The following is a 22,148-nucleotide window of genomic DNA, read 5'->3' on the forward strand; positions in this document are numbered from 1 at the left end:
GCAAAGAAGCATGTTAAAATGCCAGAAAAGCCCTGGCAACATTAAGCACAGCAATCGGGGCATTTTAGCTGTCAGGGAAGCTGTTGCTCTCAACAGCAAGAAAGCCTTGCAGTGGTGCCAGGATGCTCAAAAAACACCATGATAGAATTCTCTGTAAGGGTGTCTCAGAATGCAATGCCTAAAAGAAATGAAAGAAAACAACGACAAATCCTGTGCAGCTGCTATTCAGTATGTAAATCGAGGCTTACTTCGAAGTCTCATTTCAGGACTACAGCTGTGGAAGCTGCAGAGCTCCGTCAGTGTGTTTGTGAACAGTAATATTAATTTCAGTGGTTATTCAATCAAACAGCATCGCTTAACTAGATATTCGCCAGTCAGCTGGATGGATAAATTTGAAATCTTTAAATCTGCATGATACAGTAATGCAAATACAAATATTTCAGCTCAAGGAAGTCTACACATGTCCACACCATGCTACCTTGGTTTTCATCAACAAATCAAATGTGTTTGAGAGATGGGGGTTGCGTAATTTCAGTAGTGAAACCGTGATGCAATTCCTTTGTCTTCTTTTGTAACCTACAACATGGTTGTGTAACAGACCACATGGTTGTCTATATTCACAAAGAGATGGAGGTGTGCAGGGACGCGGCTCTATAACTGTCAGCTGTGGGGCTACAGGATTTCTCCAGAACCTTCCAAGGTGAACTGGATCTATTCGTACCCTGCCGCAGTTTGTTTTTTTGTGTTTTTTAGACGCATAAAAACACCTGAAAGCGAGTTTGAAATAATGGTATTCAGTGTTGTGAAGTGGGCAGTAATATCCTCCCAGTGTTAATCTGTTAAATTGAAAGTATTTGAGCTGTATTTCTGAGACTCTTTCACCTTGTGCTCTAAATCAACACACTGAATCTGTTCCAAGAGGTGTTTGACTCTAGCCTTAATTCTGAGCTATTTTCCCCTTCAAGGAACATTAGAAGAAAACACACACACACGCACACTTACACACACAAAAATGATGGTTATAGAAAACATTTTACTTCATCTTGCCTTGACAATGACAAATCCTATTTAACTTACGAGTACGAGGGGGGGGGGGAGGGGGGGATCTAGTCATTCTCCTTTCACTGCTACATAATGACAATCTGTAATTCTCAACACATGTCAAAGGACATTTTCAGAAGTCTGTGAAAGCTTGCAAAATTTCTTTAGCTTTACTTGATAAACCTCTGGTGGTTATTTACTTTTTTTGGGGGAGGGATGCTTTTCTCCAACTTCTAAAATATCTTTTCTGTTATTCTGTTTCACACTTCATAAGCCTTAAGTTGATACTGGATATAACACTTTTTTTCTTTCGCCCTCAGCAATACAAAGCCATCCATCAATATTCTTTCTTTTTGAAGAGAATTTTATTTGGTTTTAAGCTGTAGGTAGGCAAAGCAAGGTGGAACGTGTCTTATGGCTGTTTTGCATTATGAATTACTGAACTGAAGCCCCTGCTGTGCAGAAAATCTAACACGTGCATTTTGAATTCAGGTGAATCTGAAAGCTGATGTCTACTGTATAGCAAACAAACAAATGCTTTAACAACTTCTGACAAGTCTGACAAGCACAATGACACATCTTCGGACTGCTTTCTTTTACCTTTGCTCTGGGCAGCTAATCAGAGGCACCACTATCAGAAGGAAATGAACACGATCAAACTCTGAAAGCCCCACAGATGTATATCTTGTATATGAAATAATACCTTGAAGCCTCTATTTGGAGGGTGGGGATGGAACAGTACTATTCTCCTCTATTAGCTTCTCTATTACTATTACCCTTATCAATTTTGTGTTACGAGAATAAAAGAACTGTACCTACCACACCTCCAGGTTATTTGCACTCATGTGAGTAAGGTTAGCCCCATTCAGAAAATCTACCTGACAGCTGACATTTGGCAACAAATATTGCACTGACTCGTAACCATCCAATCTAGATGATGGAGCCAATTATAAACAGAGGCTTGAAGGTACACACCAGCAGGGCTTTAAAAATTATATTCTACTCGCCGAAGTTATCAACAATTTAAAATATGTGTCCGTTCATTTTAAATAAAGGGACTCTTAATAGTCAGACTTCCATGTATAATACACTGGAATGCTAAAAAATAATGTGTAAAAAAAAAAAAATAGTGTGTGTAATAACATACACTTCTTACCTGGGGTTTGATTGCAGGAAGGGGTTCATTTCTGTCTGATAGTGGTGTCCCTGATTAGTCGGCTAGAGCAGAAGTAGAGGAAAGCTGTGTTAAAATGTCACCAGATGCTCCAATGCAAATCATTTTTCCCAAGAATTCTCATTAGGTTCAGTTGAAAAGACCACCAAGTACTCGATTAAGGCGCAAAAAGGAAAAAGATTTACTTGTGCAGCACATCAAAATAGAAAATATTTTTTTGGTTCAGAGTGACCTGTTTCATTCAGTAAGGCAGTAATGAAGGTCGCCGCCATTTGACTCCTTTTTAAGCCCAGTCGCCCTGTCTCTCTATGAAAATTGTGCCACAACACTTACCTGTAACTGATAAGTGTCACTGGGCCTTTTGCTACTGTTGTGCACATCGTGTCGTTGAGTCAAAGGCAACTGCTGCAATGTGCTTTGATATTTCACTACTTTTGCAATACAGGTTGAGTCCTTCAGGGATCAAGAGATAAATTTATAATTTTTCCTGTGCAGATTCATGAATTAATGCATTTAATGCAGTCTTGCCAGAGAATTAAACTGTGCCATGTCGTGCTGTGAGGTGTCACTCAGATATAAATAAAGCATGAGGAGCAACATTTTGTGGAGACACAGCTGTCCAGGACATCCACAAAGTTGCCCGTTCAAGGCTCCCTGAAATTACACATAAAGAACACCACCTGAGAAAATTAAGCTAAGTGAACATTTTTCTTTGTTAACAAAAGCTTTAGTCCAACCACAAATTAGCCTTTACTCTTCTTCTTCTTTTTCTTCTTTACAAATTAACAGTTGATGAAAATCCTTGTACTGCAAAAACCTAATTCTATGTTTTGTGCCTTGGCATAAAAATCAAGTATGACAAATCTGAGCAGCAAGGAACAGGAGGGATGGGTGAGCAATAAAGGGTGAACAAACCGTGATCAAGTAATCCGTGGAATCTAATAATGTGTTCAAAACTTTAGATGTCCCTATACTCTGTAAGTATGAAGGACCTAAAGCATAGGTAGAATTACAGGTAGAAGACAGCAATGATTTCCTTTTTAATATATACTCATTTTCAGCTGCATGAAACACAAGCACATTACCCTCTCCATCTTGTCAAAGTTAAAGACCATATTATAGCCTCAGGAGGATTTTTAAGCGTAGTGGCTGTTAAAGACTATTACATTACATGACTTTGATGAAGAAGCACTCATGTTGAAGCTGCAGTCCTTCCAGTTCTTGAGTTTATTTTAGCTATCTGTATGCTTCCGTACCTTCTTTATCTAATCACCTTCTTAGAATAAGACAGGACCTAAAATTGCAGCCTGTGGAATTCTGCTGGTAATATGGACCGAGGATGATGATGATGATGATGATGATGATGATGATGATGATGATGAGTTACTTGCCTGTCAAGGGATGGAGAAACTCTGGGGATCTAGGAAATAGCAACCATTTCTATATTCCAACTGTAACATTAAACCCAGTACCTCACATGGTCGATCGCACCTGCATGAACTCCAGTTTCAAAGAGAGCACTAAGTACATCTGCTGCCAACAGAAGTGCATCACTTATTTTGAACAAACATCACCTCGTGACCAAACAGCAAAATGTGGTGAGGATGTTCAATATAGCAGCGCTGGCTGTCAGTAGCTTGGGAGTCAATGTGATGACTTGCCTGGCACACTATCTGCTGTGTGTCTGCGAAGCCCACACACTTCTCATTTGCTCTTGGAGCTGACATCTATAATGTTTGTATTGTCTCCCTGGTGGAAACACCTTGGACTTTATTGACTCTTCCCTTTATATATCAACCATTATACATCCTTTATTCCCTTGTATGCCGGATCAAACAATCAGAAATCTAAAGAGCTTCACATGTATCTGATCGACATCGTCTTAGGTTCTGATTTCTGTTTCTGCAACTATCTATTAGGAAAATATTAAAACAGAGCAGTGCATGTAAAGTGTTTGTTTGGAAACTTATGCTGCACAAACCTATTTGGCAGAGAGGTCGAGTCAACCAATGATAGATAATTTATTTCCATAGCTTTCTGCTTTTTTTAACCAGGCATTTTCTTTGAGACAAATGAATGGTGGCTGAATTCCCCTCAAGTGGCTATTTTCTATTATTTATTTCCACTCTACATCTGCCCATGAAAAATTACAGACTGGGTTGTATTACAAAACTAAATCTCAGACCTCTCACTCTTCCTTCCAATATAATTTTTGTAATAACACATATAATAATAATAAACTCCATTAAATTTAAAGACCCCGTCCTAAGAAAATCAAATATTTAGGCCTAGACTTGTGTCCATAATGTATTTTTTATTTGGTAGAAGACACATCATGAGAAAAACAAGCAGTTTTTCTCACGATGAAGGTTTTTACCAGTGTTGTTCCAACATTCAGATAGTCAGGGTTTTTGTATGTAACAATGCTAAGAAACCAAACCCATCAACTACGAGGTGGAAGTAACTGGTCAGAGATGAGAGAGATCAACAGTGTTTATCTGTCATTAACAAAGCATTATTATCTGTTTGCCAAAGCAGAGCAGTCAAATTTACAAATTAATCCCAGCGGCTTCCTCTCCTGCTTAACAAAGCACACACTTTGACAGCGTGATGCACCGCTGAGTCTCCCTCAGTGCAGCAGGAGAACTTGTGAATGAGTGGCACTCTGAGACGCTGAGTGAGGGGTGGCTGCAGGACTGTGGCGGGGACTGGATAATAATCCAACATATAACTGCAGATTGATCGTTTGATTTAGTAAAATCATTAAAAAGAAAACATTTGGCACTTCGATTTATTGTAGATTTCACAGTCACATAATCATTAAATCACTTTAACTTTTTAATTACCAACCTCCCATTAATTAAAGTGATATGGCTAAATGTTTTTAAATCTTTAATTCCATCGTGAGATGTGTTTGACAGGGTAATTTTATGTTGAAACATTCTACAGGAAGACAAGTTTGATGCCAGAATTTCAAATTAGTCAATTTTCTTTATCAAATAAAAAAATAATCACTCTTCAGGTTAAATTACTAAAAACACTGCTTACGTTTTTTTTTTGTTTTTTTTTTTACCTCAGTCAGTCTCCCACTTGTACAGCAATTATCAGATTTACAAATGTATCATTTTTATTCTAAAATGACACTGCTGTAGCCATGTGTCCACAAAGAATATGTTTCACATCTAGGACAACATACCACTGTGTCAGAAATCTAATTCGTCACATTTAATCTATAATGTACATTTTTTTATGGAGATTATACAATTTTATATGCCACTGGCTCTTCCCTTGATGTAACCTTTGCAAATCTACAGCCTCTTTTGATGCATTTCCAAAATCTCTCATCAAAAGTAAGCTTAGTTTAAAGTGATAAAACTAAGTGCATGCTATTCACGAGGTCACCACAAAGTAACCAGCCTACTCCCCCCATGGTCATAAAACTGAATCTGTTAGTGTTTCTAAATACGTAGGATGCTTACTGGATCCCAGACAACTTAGAAAATGAAAGAAATTTATTTTACTTTTTTTATACAGAAAAAACTATTTGTTTATGAGATTATTTTACAGTGGCTCATATGCATGTTTGCTTAACCACAGTGTGTTGCGATCTATCACAGGTCATTCTTTGTGGGATACTCGTCCTTAACAAACAGGGAGAGAGCAAGACTGTATGCCGTTTATTTACAAGGCTCTTCTACAAAGATTGCCTTGTTCAGAGCTTAAATTTAAATACAGTACTTAGAATATCAGGTCATAGGACATTCTAACAGCTGTACTTGGATTTAAATACTGTGCTGCCTACAAATAGGAATGAGCTACCAAAAAATATGAAACTACAATTATTTATCTGCCATTATTCTTGCACCCTTTTCTTTATTTCTTTACATGTAAGACTCTTTATTGAAGAATTAAATAATAACACTTTTTTATATAATATATATTTTTTGTAGTGTTTTGTTTTCAACATTGTAATGGAAGCTTAGCACACGTTTGTCTGGAGGTTAAGTTTTGTCTGCACTGCCATAAATCACAGCAGCAGAAACCACTTGAATCACAACATCCAGGGTCCAGAGATGGATTATCATTGCCAATGGAGGAGTCCCAGCCCCAGACAATGACTATTTAGGTCTTGAAATCACTTAGTGTCTTTTTTAGAGAAATCTATCCTTTTGATGGAAGTTTTAGGTGTTAGATTCACTAAAATGTTATATCTCTATTTCTCTTCATTTGTGGTCTGTTTAATGTGTGGTATCTTTCTTTATCTTCCTCACTTTCACGTTATCAGCAAAGTGTTTTCTTACAATACTGTTGGTGGTGCTGTTGCCATACATTACAATTATAAACACAACAGCTAATTGAAAAAAAAGAAAGATAGAAAGAAAAAAAAAAACATAACTTCAGGGCATGATAGAGTAAAATGTAAATCCTAAAGTGGGGTCTAAAGATACATGTCTTTATTGGTGGCCACATAATTGTGTCCTCAATAGAAACAATGAGGTGGTAATCCCTGAGGTAATAGCACTATTCATTGTGTCCTTAAATCTTAGGACATTAATGGATACCTGAATATACAGAAATGGTAACAGGCGTATAACTCAAGAATTTGTAATGATTTTATTCACTGGGGATCCTACAGTGGACTCAGCAGAGCCAGGCATGATAGTGTTATCTCTCCATAAGTGAAACATACTTTTGTTAATGGACCATAGATCTAAATGACCTTCAATAGCCGAGAGAAAACTGCACCATCTTTAAATTCTAAAAAGATCTCTGGGGAAATTTTCAAATGACCTAAATAATTTTTAGTCACTGAGGGACCTGTGGATATTGCGCCAGTGTATATTTAAAAACTGGAAGAGGCCAATTAATGTATTTCTATCTCAATAACCTTTTATAATGCAAAAACATACTGGTGGAAGAGGTGCATTAGCACTTCATGGTGGTGTAAGTTGGGGTTTGAAATGGAAATGAGCAAGAATGAGGATCAACCCGGGTCAAACAAAATATTCGAGACAGGAGGACAAAAAGAGGAACAACGTGCTAATGATTGTAAGTGGTAGATGAGCTGCACATGTGCTGCTTGTTAGTGAAGAGTCAATAAAATATGAAGAGTAGCAAAGCTGGACAATACAGACCAGAGAGATGTGGGTCCATGTAGAAGTATCGTCACTGCTCATGCTGATGCTGACATTACACCGGTGGATCTGAGATGCACTGAGGCCCGAGGCTTTACATTCATCTTCCTCTTGCTCTCTTTTTAGGCTAGCCAGCATTCGAAGCTCCTCATCATCTTGTGTCTGCGGACTGCCGAGCAGGTCCGAGTCGCAATGACTGGAATCAACAGGCTTTAGTGTCTCATCTTCTTCTTCTTCCTTCAAATTTATCACCAATAAAACCGAGATTACCTTTTTGGGAGCAATCCACAATACAATACCTTGCACTTAGTCACAGTCAGATATACACACTGATATAATGTTTTGTGCAGACAAATAAAGTACTGAAAGTCTTAACAATAAGCTTTAGTCCCAGATAGAGCTCAAGGCAATTCTGGACATACGCCATTGTTTTGACCCACTGAGGAAATGTCTTTTAACTGTGGATCTATTGATTTAGCAGACTACTATGGTAACAGGATTTTTCTGACAAAGTGTAAGGAAGTCTTGTGATACCCTGGTGACGAATCAATAGCAGTCAATAAACCAAGGCTGCAGGGAGGGAAACAAACTCCTTGTCATATTCATCAGACAATCTTTCAGTCAAAGCCTTCACTGCATGTTGCCTGCTGTAGTTGGCACAAATCAGCAGTCAGGAGCTACACTGATGAAGGAAACTGGGATATCACTCAGCAGCAAGTTGTGTAAATGCAGAAAGCAACCATCAAGTGACAGATCTCCCTTCAGGCCTTGTGATCGCTTCAGTTGACTATCCTCTGATCCTGGATCGTTTCAACTGGTGCTGGGGCCTACCTCAATTTGTAACAGACCATAGACTGATCCGGCAAACCTTTTCCCCAGCTCTTTTTAGCTGTCCAAATCAGCAGTGATCACACATTACTATGAGTAAAGAGAGACAGCTGGGTGTACGAACATCAAAGTTTTTAATAAGCTGCACATTTGCCACAAGGACTCCAAACCCCCACTTGCACATCACAGTTAGAGCTCAGCACCTTTATGACTGCATACTAAAAGAATTGAGTTAACTCATCTACCAAAGATGGAATTTAATCAAAATAATTTTCATTAAACCATGCTGCATTAATCAATTTTCAAGGGGGTAAAACATATAAACATTAGCCCTCATTTTTATTCTGCTGTGGACTCCAACAACTTCAGACAAACATGTCTGGTTGTTTGAGCTAGCCTGCTCAGTCTCAACTTTTTTTCTTTTTTGCCACTTGATAACTTTGTGTTTTTGATGTTTGGTCCTAGACAAATATTGTGTAGTGGACTCATCAAAGCTTTTTTAGTGGAAACAGTTGCCTATGGGGCTTGTTGTGAGTGACTCAGACTCAGGCTCAGACAATAAGACTGCAAATTTGCAGTGCATGAAACCAAAAAATGTGCTTGAATGAGTCTAAAAGCTCTGTAAAGCTGCAATTTTAATTCTCTAATTTTGAGCTATGGGCATCCCCTTACCCCACTCATTTTTAGCAAATAATTGAATTGAAACAATAAAATTAAAGATCTTAAAGTAAATGTAAAAAATATGAATAAAACAAATATTAACTTTTTCTTTTCAATGCAAATGAACACGATTTTTCATGGGTTGTAAAGTGTGTCTTCACTGGTCAGTGTGACATCTTAATGAGCATGCCTTCCTGGGTGTTGACACAATAAGAGGTGATCTGAATCTCTCTTTTTTTTTCAGCAATAAATTTGAGCACTATTCAGCTATGAGTAACTATCACAAAAATACTGAGCCATGATACCGGGTGAGAGCTGATGGTTGTTAAAATTGTAACCCCTACCTTGTGCTGTTTTGAATCATCCAATTTGACTTCTTGCAGGAGTCTTCTACAAACTGATATGCTGCTGCTCACATCAAGAACCCGGTTTACTTTCTCTGAAACTCTTGGACCACGCTTCTGTTCCAGTCCATTAGGTGAGAAGCACCGTGTGGGAAACAGCCCAGGTTCAGCTTTCCCACTGGAATGAGGCTGCATACCGGTGTTAAGTGGAGGTGTTAGGTTCACATTATGAGATCCAGGGTGACCTTCAAGTTGTGTGCTCAAAGTTGGATCAAGCGTTCTGGGAGATGTAAGATTGGACCCACTTGTTTGTTGATGTTGGAACATGGTGAAGTTGTTATCCTGAAAGAAATACAAGGACACCATTGGGAAATACAATTATTAAATTCTATCCACTAGTTGATTAATGTTTCTGTCGTGCTCTCTTTTGGTGTTTGAGCTTTAAATTAACCTCACATTTATAATAGCATTTTCTTCTTATCTGCTAATCTCTCACACCTTCAGATTTAGCGCTGCAACTCGGTATTGTAGTTTCAAACCCACATCCTACTGTACCAAAGAGATTATATAAGATACTGCATATGCAAGAACTACACTGGTCGTCTCAGCATTAAAAGGAATACTCAACACAAAGAGATCTGCATATCACACATTTAAGTCTGTATTCTTGAAAGAGACCTGATCCTTTGCAGTTCGTTTCCACATTGAGATTACAATCTGGATTCATACCAGCAAAAATGGGGGAAAAAAAACCTTGGTGTTGCAGTGGTTAGCACTGTTGCCTCACCATAAGAAGGTTCTAGGTCAGGGGTGGGCAATTCCAGGCCTCGAGGGCCGGTGTCCCTGCAGGTTTTAGATCTCACCTTGGGTCAACACACCTGAATCACATGATTAGTTCGTTATCAGGCCTCTGGAGAATTTCAGGACATGTTGAGGAGCTAATTTAGCCATTTAAATCAGCTGTGTTGGTTCAAGGACACATATAAAACCTGCAGGGACACTGGCCCTCGAGGCCTCAAGTTGCCCACCCCTGTCCTAGGTTAATACTGACCAGCCAGATGGGGTCTTTATGTGCAAAGTTTGCATGTTTTCCCTGTACTTACTTGTAGGTTCCCTCTGGCTTTCTTTCACAGTTCAAAGACATGCTTGGGGGTAGGTTAGGTTAATTACTGATGTGTTAGCCCTGCGATAGACTGGTGACCTTTCCAGGGTGTACCCTGCCTTTTGCTCTGTGACAGCTGGGAAAGGCTTCAGTTAAGTAATCAGTTAAGTGGAAGAAAATGGATGGATAAAAATAAAACCGTTGACCATCCTGAACCAAGGTAAGTAAGTGTAGTCAACACAGATGTAAAAAGCTAACTACATCATCCAGATGCTGGCACTGTGTATTTAGCTTTTGGAACATACATGCAGTACTGTATGTGCAGACAGAGAATAAGGGAGTTCTACTCATATGAAGTTGTTCTTTTACTCTAAATCTGGATCAAACTTAGAACTCATCGCAACAGTTATAAAAAAATATGACAATAGTAAAAAAAACTAAAATTACAAATCACTTGCATTAAATACCTCACCCTGAAAAATAGATGTATCGCACTTATTTTAATAAATGCTGCTCCTAATGGAATTGAAAGATTAAGTATTTAAAACAAGATGCTGTTTACTATCCTCTCACTTTTCACGTCAGCCATTGCCAGTTCTTCATACAATAGAAAGAATCACAGTTGTGGCATACTCACAACCAGATTGTTATCACAAAAACATTTCTTTGTTCATAATGTAGTCTTTGTTTCTCATGAATTTAAGAGCTCGAAGCTTTCCTTGGGCCTTGGAGATCAATATTTTTTCCTTATGCTGTCTGTTTTTTTGGTGTTTTCTTTCATCTCTGAGCTTTGTTGTGGGGTGAAAGGTTATCACAAGCCCCTTGAGGTTTGTAGCTTACCGGCTCTATATGTTATTTGTTTTCCCTCATTTTTCAACACTTTATCAATTTTTTACATTCAGGTGAATAAACAATAAACAATATGTATTACTGAAATCCTGATACGGGTGCTTTTATGAGCCTGAATGCATTTTAATGAACTAATTCATGGTCCATTGGCTTAGGTACTGCATTTAAAAAACTGCACTTCCCTGAAAATATTGAAAAAAAAAAGGATAAACGAGGTTTTAATGTATTTCAAAGTAGTTTATACAATCAAAGTTCATTTCTTTGTTTTGCTTTTAATATTTCTCTATGTTTAAGAGCAAATGCTTGCTCAAAAGAATTGTATGAAGCTGACGCAACACCTTGAAAGATGATATTGCTCCAAGTTGAGAAATGAACAACCTGACACAAATAAATCAAAACCAGGTTTTATATGCAAATCTTATTATTCCATTACATCAATATATGTACAAAACTGAAATCTCTGTCTAAATTTTCATTTTTTTTTCTAAGTATAAGGAAAAATAATGTTCTTTTAAATGTCTTTAGAGCAAAATTATTATTTACACAAACACACAATCTGCAATACCTGTACAAAACAAAACAACACTTTAGAAAAACATATACATGACTTATTTAGTTTAACATCTTGCTGTAAATTTATTACATGATGGCAACTGAGTTGTTTTAAAAATGAATGTTGGTATCAGAATCTACAAATAGAGATAACAAAAGCTTACTAGACAAATCCAGTGTCTGTCTGCAAACTCCTCCTACACAATTAGGAGTTGAGCAAACAAGCTTGGCACACAGGTACATCTTAGACGCCTGAAGGTTCTTATCTATATATCATATATTGTTTGATCATATATTGATGTCATGATGTTGCCTAGCAACCACCCACCTACACCCTAAAATGACCCATCTGTAGCATCTATGGACCTTTAACACCTTATAAAAAGGATTATATTATCTTAATTTTCACAACAATAACAATAATTTAATAACTAATTATTCATATTATCAGTCTGCCATGTTGCCTAGCAACCACCTAATAGCTACCTAAAATCACAGACCAAAAAAATACTGTAGCACAGTTATGTGTTAATATAAAGATTACATTTTTTTTCACCAGATAGGTGTTCGCAAGACATTTATTTTCAGTTCCTTTGAAACCCAAACATTATATTCCAAATTTTTATTTCTATAATCTTGTTTAACTTTTATTGGTTTATATCTGTGGAAAATCTAAGATACAGGAAACATACTATTAGCCAAATCATGTGTCACGGGTTCAAGGCTCACTAGAGCGAACTCCCGGCATATCGTTTTCAACCCCCCCACGGTCTTTCGCTACTCACGTTAAACATGATATATAAGTCACTTAGATAACTTAAAAATATTATTGTTTGGCTTTTTTCAGTGTTTTATTTGTTCGTGAGTAAATCGTTTGGCTGAGATTACAGCTCAATAAAAGTCAAACGGAAAACTGATCCTGTGAAGATCGACCCAGTAAAAATTTAGGCAGTGGTGGACTGGACTGGCCAACCCCCACCTCTTGTAAACACCTCCAACGGTTCCTCGGTTTTGCAAATTTTTACTGGAGGTTCATTCACAACAACAGCCAGGTAGTTGCACCCCTAACACGCCTTACCTGCACTAAAATATACTTTCTCTAGTCCTCAGAAGCTGAAGCTGTCTTTGTCTAACTAAAGAAGCTGTTCACATCACCACCTGTTCTTGTCCATCCTGACACCAAGCTGCAGTTCATTGTGGAGGTAGATGCATCTGACTCGGGGACTATGAGGAGACAATTCAAAAAGCCCCGCAGGATGAACCAGACGCTGGCACCGGGCCGCCTGCTCTACAGTCATCCACTGGTTCACACTGCCTGGTTCAACTGTCACCCTGGGGTGAGTAGAACTATATTGTTCCTCAAGCGTTACTTGTGGTGTGAATCATTGGAAAGGGATGTAAATGATCATGTGGCAGCATGTTCTAGCTGTGTTTGTAGTAAGACTAACACTCAATGCCCTTTGGGGCTGCTGCAATGTTTACCTACACCTCATCGCGCTTGGTCCTACATAGCACTACACTTTTTTTATGGGTGGATAGGTTTTCCAAGGCTGTTCACTTCACCAGTCTCGAGAAATTAACCACTGCCACTGAAACTGCAAAATTACTGACCCATCATGTTTTCAGGCTTCATGGGATCTCTACAAAAATTGTTTCTGACCAGGGCTCCCAGTTAATTTCCCAAGTATGGAAGACCTTTTGTTTTGCACTCTCAGCCAAGGTATGTGTAAGCTCAGGTTTTCATCTTCAAATACCTGGCCAGTTGGAGAGGCTAAATAAAGAACTGGAGACGCCTCTCCGCTGTGTAACCTTCCAAAACCCTTCCTCCTGGTCCTCACAACTGACATTGCTGGGATACACATATAACTCTCTTACATCCTCTGCTACTAGTTTTTCACCCTTCGAAGCATTTCTAGGGTACCAGCCTCCACTCTTTCCCCTCCATAGAAGCCGACCTCACCATGCCAACAGTGCAGCAACAACTACAGAGGAGGAGGCAGGTGTGGACCCAGACCAGGGAGGACCTCCTCAAAACGGTCGAGAGAAACCAGCATTATGCCCATCGCTGTCGGCCTTCCACTCCCTCCCAATGACCTTGGACAGAAGGTGTGGCTCTCGGCTAAAGACATTCCCTTGATGTCCTTGACACGCAAGCTCGCACCACGCTTCATTGGTCCTTATGAAATTGATTCTGTCATTAATTAGTCATGTCACATAAGCATTGTTATTGTTACTGTATAAAAGCTGTACTGACAGCAATATGAAAACAGTGAGATGTTCTATAACAGTCACCCTTTAAACAGGTATGGGTCTCTCTTGTTGTTGACAGAAATGAAGTTCTGGTTTCTTTTGCATTCATAGCAGCTTTTTCATTATGAGGAATAATAGTTACTGACCAGAAAACAAAAAGTCGTAGGTGGGGAGAATGAAAACATAAAAGTTCTTTCTGTTACTGGTTTTAAACGGCTTTCAGCTGAGTGAAAGCAGCTGATTACTGTTAAGAGGTACAAAGAAGGGCAAATTAGTATGATGCTGTAATTGGACTAGAAAAAACAGATGGAAGCAGAAAGTTCTAAGGGTGATCCACTAACAATTCTCCAATTTCTAAACACAAACGTAGTCAGTTCATTTCAGTAATCACCAACACCATTTAACAAGAGCAGCCCAAATTGACCGGTCACAGATAAAGAACAACTAACAACAGAGGCATAGCTTGTTGCCTCTGTTGTGATGGAAACAATATTGTATAAGTCTAGGTTTTATATATGTGTTTTTCCCATGTAATTCAGACTAGGGAGAGGCCACAGAGGGAAAATCGATTTGTTCTAAGGCAATGGTGAAATCTTTAGTCAGACACTGAGTGGGGACTTGGTGGATCGGGGCAGACGCTCTGGATGAATCCTGAAACATGTGATGGAGGGCAAAACCATGTAATCTGTGTGTAACAGCTGTGTAGTGGTGTAGAAGAACGCCAAACATTAATAATAGATTGGATTTATATAGCGCTTTTCAAGGCACCCAAAGCGCTTTACAATGCCACTATTATTTACATTTACTATTACTATTTACTATTACTACATTATTTACCATTAGATCCAGAGCGATCCAATAAAGCTACTGCTGTGCCACATGTGCAAAAATACACACCCCTTTTTTCTGAATGCTGCGTGATATTGCAGGTATTTTACTGAACTCAAAGGAAAAAAAAAATCAGATACACACCCAGCTGTGGACAACACTCAGTCTCAATCTGTGAGTCGAATGCCTCTACAAAATCCAGAGTTACAGTAAATGGCATTATTCTAACAAGTTTAACAACAGCCTGAGGTCCAATAACAGCTGTTTTGACAGATACTTTCAGTGTTATGTAACAAACACAATATGTAACAGAAAAGAAGAAAAGAACAGCTCAGAAAAAGGTAAGCTATCGAGGTGAGGACTTGAGTGACGACCTATAGGACAGACCGAAAACTCTGGCAGGCAGCTGTGCCACTGTGGCGTTAAAGGGATTGTTCAAATAAGAGTGTTGGCAGCTATGTCAAGCGCAAATGAGTTAAAAGATGATTTTCTTTCAGTATGAAACAATGGCACACACAGCAGTAAACTGCCTACTGCAAACCTCAGTAAATTACAGCTGTAAGACTGATTTCTCAATTCTCCCTTCCCAAATGTTTCTACTCTGAAAGAGAAACTCCTAAAAATGCATGTGCAATGAGGCCAGCCACAAAAATAAATGTCTTCATGCCTTTACATTGCTAACCTTTTTTTATAGCGCTATTATAAATCCCCCAAAATAGCATTTTAATGCAAACAGATTACAAACTCTGTATTAAGAAGTGACTTCTTAATACATTCACATTCACATTACTATATGTGAATTGTTATAATTTCCTTTTTTCTTTGTATGTAGATGTCAACCTTAACGGTTAAACACAATTACTGAAAACTCAGTTCCCCCAAAGCACGGTGGCAGAGATAGAAATAATATTGAGACAAAGCAATGCCTTTTGGAAACAGAGCAAAGATAAAGAAAAAAAGTAGTAAACAAGAAAAGTTTTACAATTCACCTTATAGGTACTTTTTCAATCAGTCTAGTGTTCACACACATTGTTCTGGTTTGGACAGCAGGGTACTGAGGTCTTTAAAAAGAAAAGAAAAGAAACAACAACGGAAAAAGCATGCTGCACTAACTATACAATGCCCAATGCTGAGGCAATAAATCCCTACAGTATTTTTTTATTCTTTATATGTGTTCTGATAGGCCCTTTATTAGATTATTTAACAAACACTATAAATTGGCAGCCAAGGAAGTTGAAATCGCTGTGCTCTTTTGACAGAGGTGAAAGTAGTTATAAAACCATTCTCCAAACCAATATTTCATGCAAATTCTAAAGAAATGTTCAACCTGGAAAGAGCTTTATGGAAGAAAGGTTATACATGCAATTTACAAAGGTCACTATAAAAGATTCATTTTTTGAAACCAATCTATTTTACTGTTTTCCCAATACAATAACCCTGGCTCCTCAGTTTTAACATGTACATCTAGATCTGTACACAATGTCAGTGATAAATGTGAGCCTTAGGAGAAGCTCTTACAATACAAAATACAAAATCAGAACATGCACTATTAATATTTTTTTTATTCAATGTAGTTGCTAACCTTGTAGATATAATGCATTAATTTAAAACTGCCATAAAACAAAAAGAGTTTTGAGTTTGATATTGTAGGATCACTGGCCTTGTGTTTCTTAAGATGTGCTGTTCACACTAAACATGGTTGTCTTGTACTGTGCCCATGCACAACTGTACTCCCTTCCCCCTTGTCTGCTGGACTGCACTCACACTGTGCTTTATGATCCAGGCCTGAGCACGCATCAATTTGTCTCAGCATCTCAATAAGCTTTCTCCCCATTTCATGCACACACGCTTTTGAAAAGCACTCTTGTGAGCACAATGAGGTTCACAATTTTATGCATTTTGTGTCTTAATTTGGACAGGGTTTTGTTTTGTTTTTTTGAGCGGCGACACACTATTCTCTCACATGCCTTACAGATTTATAAATTACTTAATGCATTGACTTTCTCAGAGGCAATGGGTGTTTGAGTTTCATGCTTGGGCAGAAAACATATGCCCACATCTTGGACAGACAACATGCGCTCCTCACACAGTAGCAGTGATCATATTTGTTAAAGGAACTGGTACAGCCTAGCGTGAATAAAACCTTGAATTTAACTTTACATAATGTAATTGATTCAACATATCTCCTCGAATTTGTATGTGTGTTAGTTTCCTGTTCATTTCTGGGGTTTGCTTCATATTTTTTTGGTAATTGATTTTCCTCTTTGTTTCCTGTAACTTTACATTCTGTCTTTGTCTTCCCAACACCGATTCCACCTGTTTTTTGTTTTCTTATTGGATCTCTGTGTATACTTTGGCCTGTCCCTCCTTCATTTTTTGTCTCTATTTTTCTTATGCCCCTTTCTGGATTCCTATTTTGTTTTACCAAGTACATGACATGTTTTATTGCCAGTCAATAAAGCCTCAGCTTTTGTATTAATCCTGGCTCAGTGTTCTGCATTTGAGTCGTCTCCTGTAGAATCACAACAAGGATATTAATTCTGAATTATAAGATTTATTATAAAGTTTTAAATGAGTAAAAGTAATTAGCATGTCTTTGAAGATCATTCTTTGTGATCAGAGTTTAATCTCCTTGCTAAGCATAAAGAAAATCATCGCTTTTTGTTACAAGTCTCAGAGCCATTAATAAATTATCTGATGATAAATAACCACACTGACCTTTCAAGTGAAAATTTGATGCATAATATGAAATGTGCAATATGAAATACTACTCACCAAAAAATTTAAAGTGAAATTAAAGCTAGTACTTCAAACTTACTCTGATTAAACAGAGATAAATCAAACTTTGGGCATTTTGAAGGATTTCTTAGTGAATTAGACATAGTTTTTCATTTCTACTCCATGTCAAACTAGTAGTGCATGTAATATAAAGCAGTTTTTGCTTGACAGATAATCATTAAGTGTCCCCGCAAGACAGGGGCACTTTGTGTGTGTGTGTGAACTCAAAGAACAGTGTGCTTTTGTCTCTCCCTTAACATACCTCATCACTTTCACTGCCAATAAAGTCATCCTCGGGCTGGACATCATACCGCCTCCCAATCTTGCTCTGAACCTGATGATCTCCCATCTCCATCTTCTCCTGGTCACCCTGGCCTTGTCCTCGTTTGGGTGAGTGAGGCTGGGATGAGAAAGTGAACACCTCCTTTTGCAGAGTGAGCTGAGGCTCAGACCCTTCATTACTCTCCCAGCTGTTCCAGACCTTCAGGTCAGAAGGCAAACCTTGCTGCACAGAGCACAGTTGAGACTCTGTGACCATGAGTGCTGAACTTTCCTTTGCAGGAGTGTGACACTCATCTAAATGAAAGATGATAAAATAAGATCAAGTAACAAAAGAATAGTTGCAAGGAAATGTTATTAAGAGTTTTAAATGTACAAATTCCCAAGTATGTCTTTCACAACGCGTGTGAACAATTAGACATGGAGTCAAATTACAATGAGCAATAAATCACTGTTTTATTACTTTTTAATCATACGGTTACTGTCATTCTAATTTGATTTGAATATGTGCACACGAAATTCATAATAACAATATAATAGGGTTGCAAATCATTCAACGACCTGGCAAAATAAGCATTAATGAAGTTATCCTGCACTGACATGTTTGTATCGCTTATTAACAACCCTGCTAGGTTAATTAGGTACAGTGAAACGTTATAGACAAAGAAAGAAGAAAAACATCAGTAGTAAGAAAACCATTTTACTGCTAATTTGTCACTGATGAAATGTCACCTATGCCAACTTTATATACATATATGTAAATACATAGCAAAGAGAATAAAAGCTTGTTTTAGCCTTTAATGAATGCTGCATCCCCTTCTGTTGGTATGCGAGAAACAATGAATCCTTATACTGCGAGATAAGCCTGAGATCACAGAAAGGGGCACCTAAATTTGAATGAGTGAGCACATTTGAATCTCTCGACAGTATAATCACTTTCTCTAATTGCCCACTGTGTGGCAAACCTTGTGCCCAGGAGATGTCCCTCTGACTTTTATTTAATGCGCCACATTACCATTAATGAACTAACTGCTTTCCGTCTGTGGGCAGGGCTGCAGCAAAGGAGCTTACTGCTGGAGAAACATCCATAATTGAGCTTTCGGAACACATGCACTCACTTCACAAGGACAATGTGGGTATAGGTGTGTCCGTGTGTGTGTGGGGTAGCAGTGCGGGGAGAGTTTGTGGGGGAGGGATCCCACAAGTGGCCTTGACACAGGACACAGGTTATGCAAAATTAAAAAGGGGGGAAAAGCTTGTGTCCAATGTAGAATGAGATCTTTTAAAATTCATGCAACACTTCAACAATCCAGTTTAAAAAGTAAGAGTGGGAACACATATTGTTTTTCTCAAGCAAAAACAAGGTGCTTATTAAAATCATAACATGCAAAGCAGTCATCAAAATCACCCAGCATGTACATTGCTCTATTTTGTCTCGTGTTCCCATCTCTTGCTGTCGTGCTTAACTTTTACTGATATCACACATCTTCCAGGTGTCTATTTACGGCTGCTTTAAGCCTCATGTTCTGACTTTTCTGCTAGGGTCAGAGGCTGGTGCTTGCTCTCCTGCCTGCTGGATGAAAGACTGCAGCTTTCCCAGCTTTCACTATTCCCTCTATGGTGCTGAGGTACAGCATTCCAAGGAGATGTTAACCATAACTGAAACACCTAATAATATAAAAGAATAGTACACCTTTAGCCCACCACAACACACATAGAATATACACTCAACTGCCACTTTATTAGGCACACCAGCTCATTAATGAAAATATTAAATCAGGTAATCACTAATAGCCAACAGAAATGGTTAGGATGACATGCAAATGAAATGTTCAAATAAAACATTAAAATGAGGAAAGAAAATGATTTCACTGTCTCTGAACATGGAATGGCTGTTGGTGCCAGACGAGCTAGTCAGAGTATTTTAGAAACTGTTGATCTGCTGGGATTTTCCCACACAACCATCTCTAGAGTTTGCAGAGAATTGTCTGAAAAAGATAAAATATCCACCGAGCAGGCAGCTCTCTGGGTGAGAATGCCTTGTTGATTCCAGAGGTCAGAGGTGAATGGTCAGGCTGCTTTGAGCTGATAGGAAGGCAAAGTACAGTAACTGAAATAAGCTCAAATAAACGCAACCAAGGTATGCAGAAGAACAATTCTGAATGCCCAACATGTCAGACTTTCAAACAGACAGACAGCAGCAGCATCAGAAGACCACACCAGGTTCTGCTTCTGCCAGCGATGAACAGGAAATTGCAGCTAAAACTTGTATAGGTTCACCAAAATTGGAAAAAAGAAGACTGAAAATTCCCTGCCTGATCTGATAAGTCTTGCTTTCTATTGCTACACTTGGATGGTAGGATCAGAATTTGGCATAAACTACCAAAAAGCATGGCTCCAGTATCCCTTGAATTAAGGGCCCCTATTACCAACTGAGCATTGTTTCAACATCACAGCCTACATAAATATTGCTGATGATCATCCATCCCTTTATAACCACAGTGTGGCCATATATGACACAAAGCTCATATCTCTAATAGAGCTCCTTTGGAATGTGGTAGAACAGGAGATTTATATCATGGATGTGGAATTTACAAATCTGCAGCATCTGTGTGATGCTACATGTCATCATGGACTAAAATCTCTGAGGAATGTTTCCAGTAACTGGTTGAACCTACACCGCAAAGAATTAAGGCAGTTCTGAAGGCAAAATGGGGTCCAAGTGGCTGGTGAGTTTATACAGTGCACACAACTTACTTGATGATGTTTGCTTTTCTCCTCCAGCACTGATGACTCTCAGCTTCTTAGATCCCTTCTTGTCAACTGCTCTTTTTTTAGGGGGATGTGGCTGTAAACTGCCAGATGCTCCTACATAATGTACTTTCAACATTACAAAAGCTTTATAACACAAAACAGTCAAACAACAATGTTATTAGAGCTTGCCAGAAGCATATCTGTGAATTGATTATGCACCGTGAAAATCCTTATTAATGAAGGCATTTCAGTAACTGAGCTTCTTACATTCATTCAGTGAGGAGAATATTTCCAGCTACATTATGTTCAGCTGAATTAGGGAATTTTAATCATCCCATTTTTTTCATTCTGTCATGCTCAAAGAATGCTGTATTACCAGCCATAAAAGCTGTTATTAGGTGCTTGAAAGAGCATGTTCTGAGAAAGAGGACTCTTATTTTGTTAGTTTGTTGATTCAAATGCACTGCATTTACTGATGTCTAGTATCTGGAAGAAATGAAAAGGCAAAGTAATCATCTATGCTCTAAGGGCAAAGATGCACTGGAAATCAAGTATATTAAAATCCCACTATTATATTAAAACCTTTTTACTCTTTGAGGATTTAGTGTCAAAAACTATTCACAGGTACTGAGTCAATGGCAGCTAGTTTTGCACTGAAGATTTGTGGTAAAATCTGTTTCAGTTAGTTTCATTATGCCAATGTTTAGTTCAAAGTATGATGAAAATGTTTTTGCAGACCACAATTTAAGTTCATAAAATAGGCATTAGTTGTTTTGTGTCTATATCTAACACTTCACATCAGCAAGTATAAGGTGAATCTGCTTCACAAACCTAAACTCTAATGAACTCTTCATTTCCTTTGTTGGCAAATTAGATAAAGCGGTCCTCAAGACCTGCACAGATTCAACAATAACATATCTGCCCAGTAACTGAAAGGTCACAGTGCAAAACTGCAATGCCCCTGGTTTGATTACAGCCAGCGGGTGTGTTGCATATCACACCCCTCTCTCACTCAATGTTCTGTTTCCTTCTTTGCTGTCAGCTATTCAATTAAGGCATAATGCCAAAAAAACACATCTAAAAAAAATATGACCTAATGAGGGTGTGGGGAGTAGTGCTTGTAGTATCTGTCTAATAACCCATCATCATTCTGCTCAGCATCGGCACAGAAAAAAATGAGCAGAGGAAGTGAAAATAATATATTTTTTTGGCTTCTTTCCAAAAACTATTTTTGTTCTTCAGGTTTCAGCCTCTTTTTTTCTTTTTGGGTTAAAGAACTGTGTTTTTTTAATCCCTGTTAAAACCCCTAAATATCATTTTACAATTAAATATTTATCTAGTCCCATTTCCTGGGTTCTTCCTCATTTTCTAAACCTTGTTTAATGTGGCATGGGTTCCTGCAGATACACAACACTCCCAGTCCACACAGACATATGTTACAATGGTGTACATGCAGCCCAGAAAAGCACAACTTCAGCTTGAGCTAGTGTACAAAGAAATGGAAAGAAAAAGAAACAAACAAACAGATAATAGATAAAGTCTGTAACAAGCAATGCTAAGTGTTTGAGTGATAA

At 38.2% G+C, this 22,148-nt stretch overlaps 1 protein-coding gene across 6 annotated transcripts in view; it reads right to left on the reverse strand.

The window, feature by feature from the left end:
• Positions 1 to 22,148, reverse strand: part of cfap20dc (CFAP20 domain containing) — a 35,650-nt gene that overhangs the window by 7,899 nt on the left and 5,603 nt on the right. For 2 of the 6 annotated variants that reach the window (XM_040002529.1, XM_040002533.1), the window contains exons 10-14: positions 20,578 to 20,718; positions 17,804 to 18,117; positions 9,183 to 9,524; positions 7,351 to 7,587; positions 2,198 to 2,259 (exon numbers count right to left, since the gene is read on the reverse strand). In XM_040002529.1, coding sequence (XP_039858463.1) covers positions 2,198 to 2,259; positions 7,351 to 7,587; positions 9,183 to 9,524; positions 17,804 to 18,117; positions 20,578 to 20,718 — 1,096 coding nt within the window. The remainder of the gene's footprint in view (positions 1 to 2,197; positions 2,260 to 7,350; positions 7,588 to 9,182; positions 9,525 to 17,803; positions 18,118 to 20,577; positions 20,719 to 22,148) is intronic. The other 4 variants (XM_040002548.1, XM_040002539.1, XM_040002532.1 and 1 more) reach the window with 3 other exon arrangements.

The sequence above is a fragment of the Simochromis diagramma genome, unplaced genomic scaffold (genome assembly GCF_900408965.1).
Source record: "Simochromis diagramma unplaced genomic scaffold, fSimDia1.1 OVJJ01000320.1, whole genome shotgun sequence".
NCBI classification, from domain to species: domain Eukaryota; kingdom Metazoa; phylum Chordata; class Actinopteri; order Cichliformes; family Cichlidae; genus Simochromis; species Simochromis diagramma.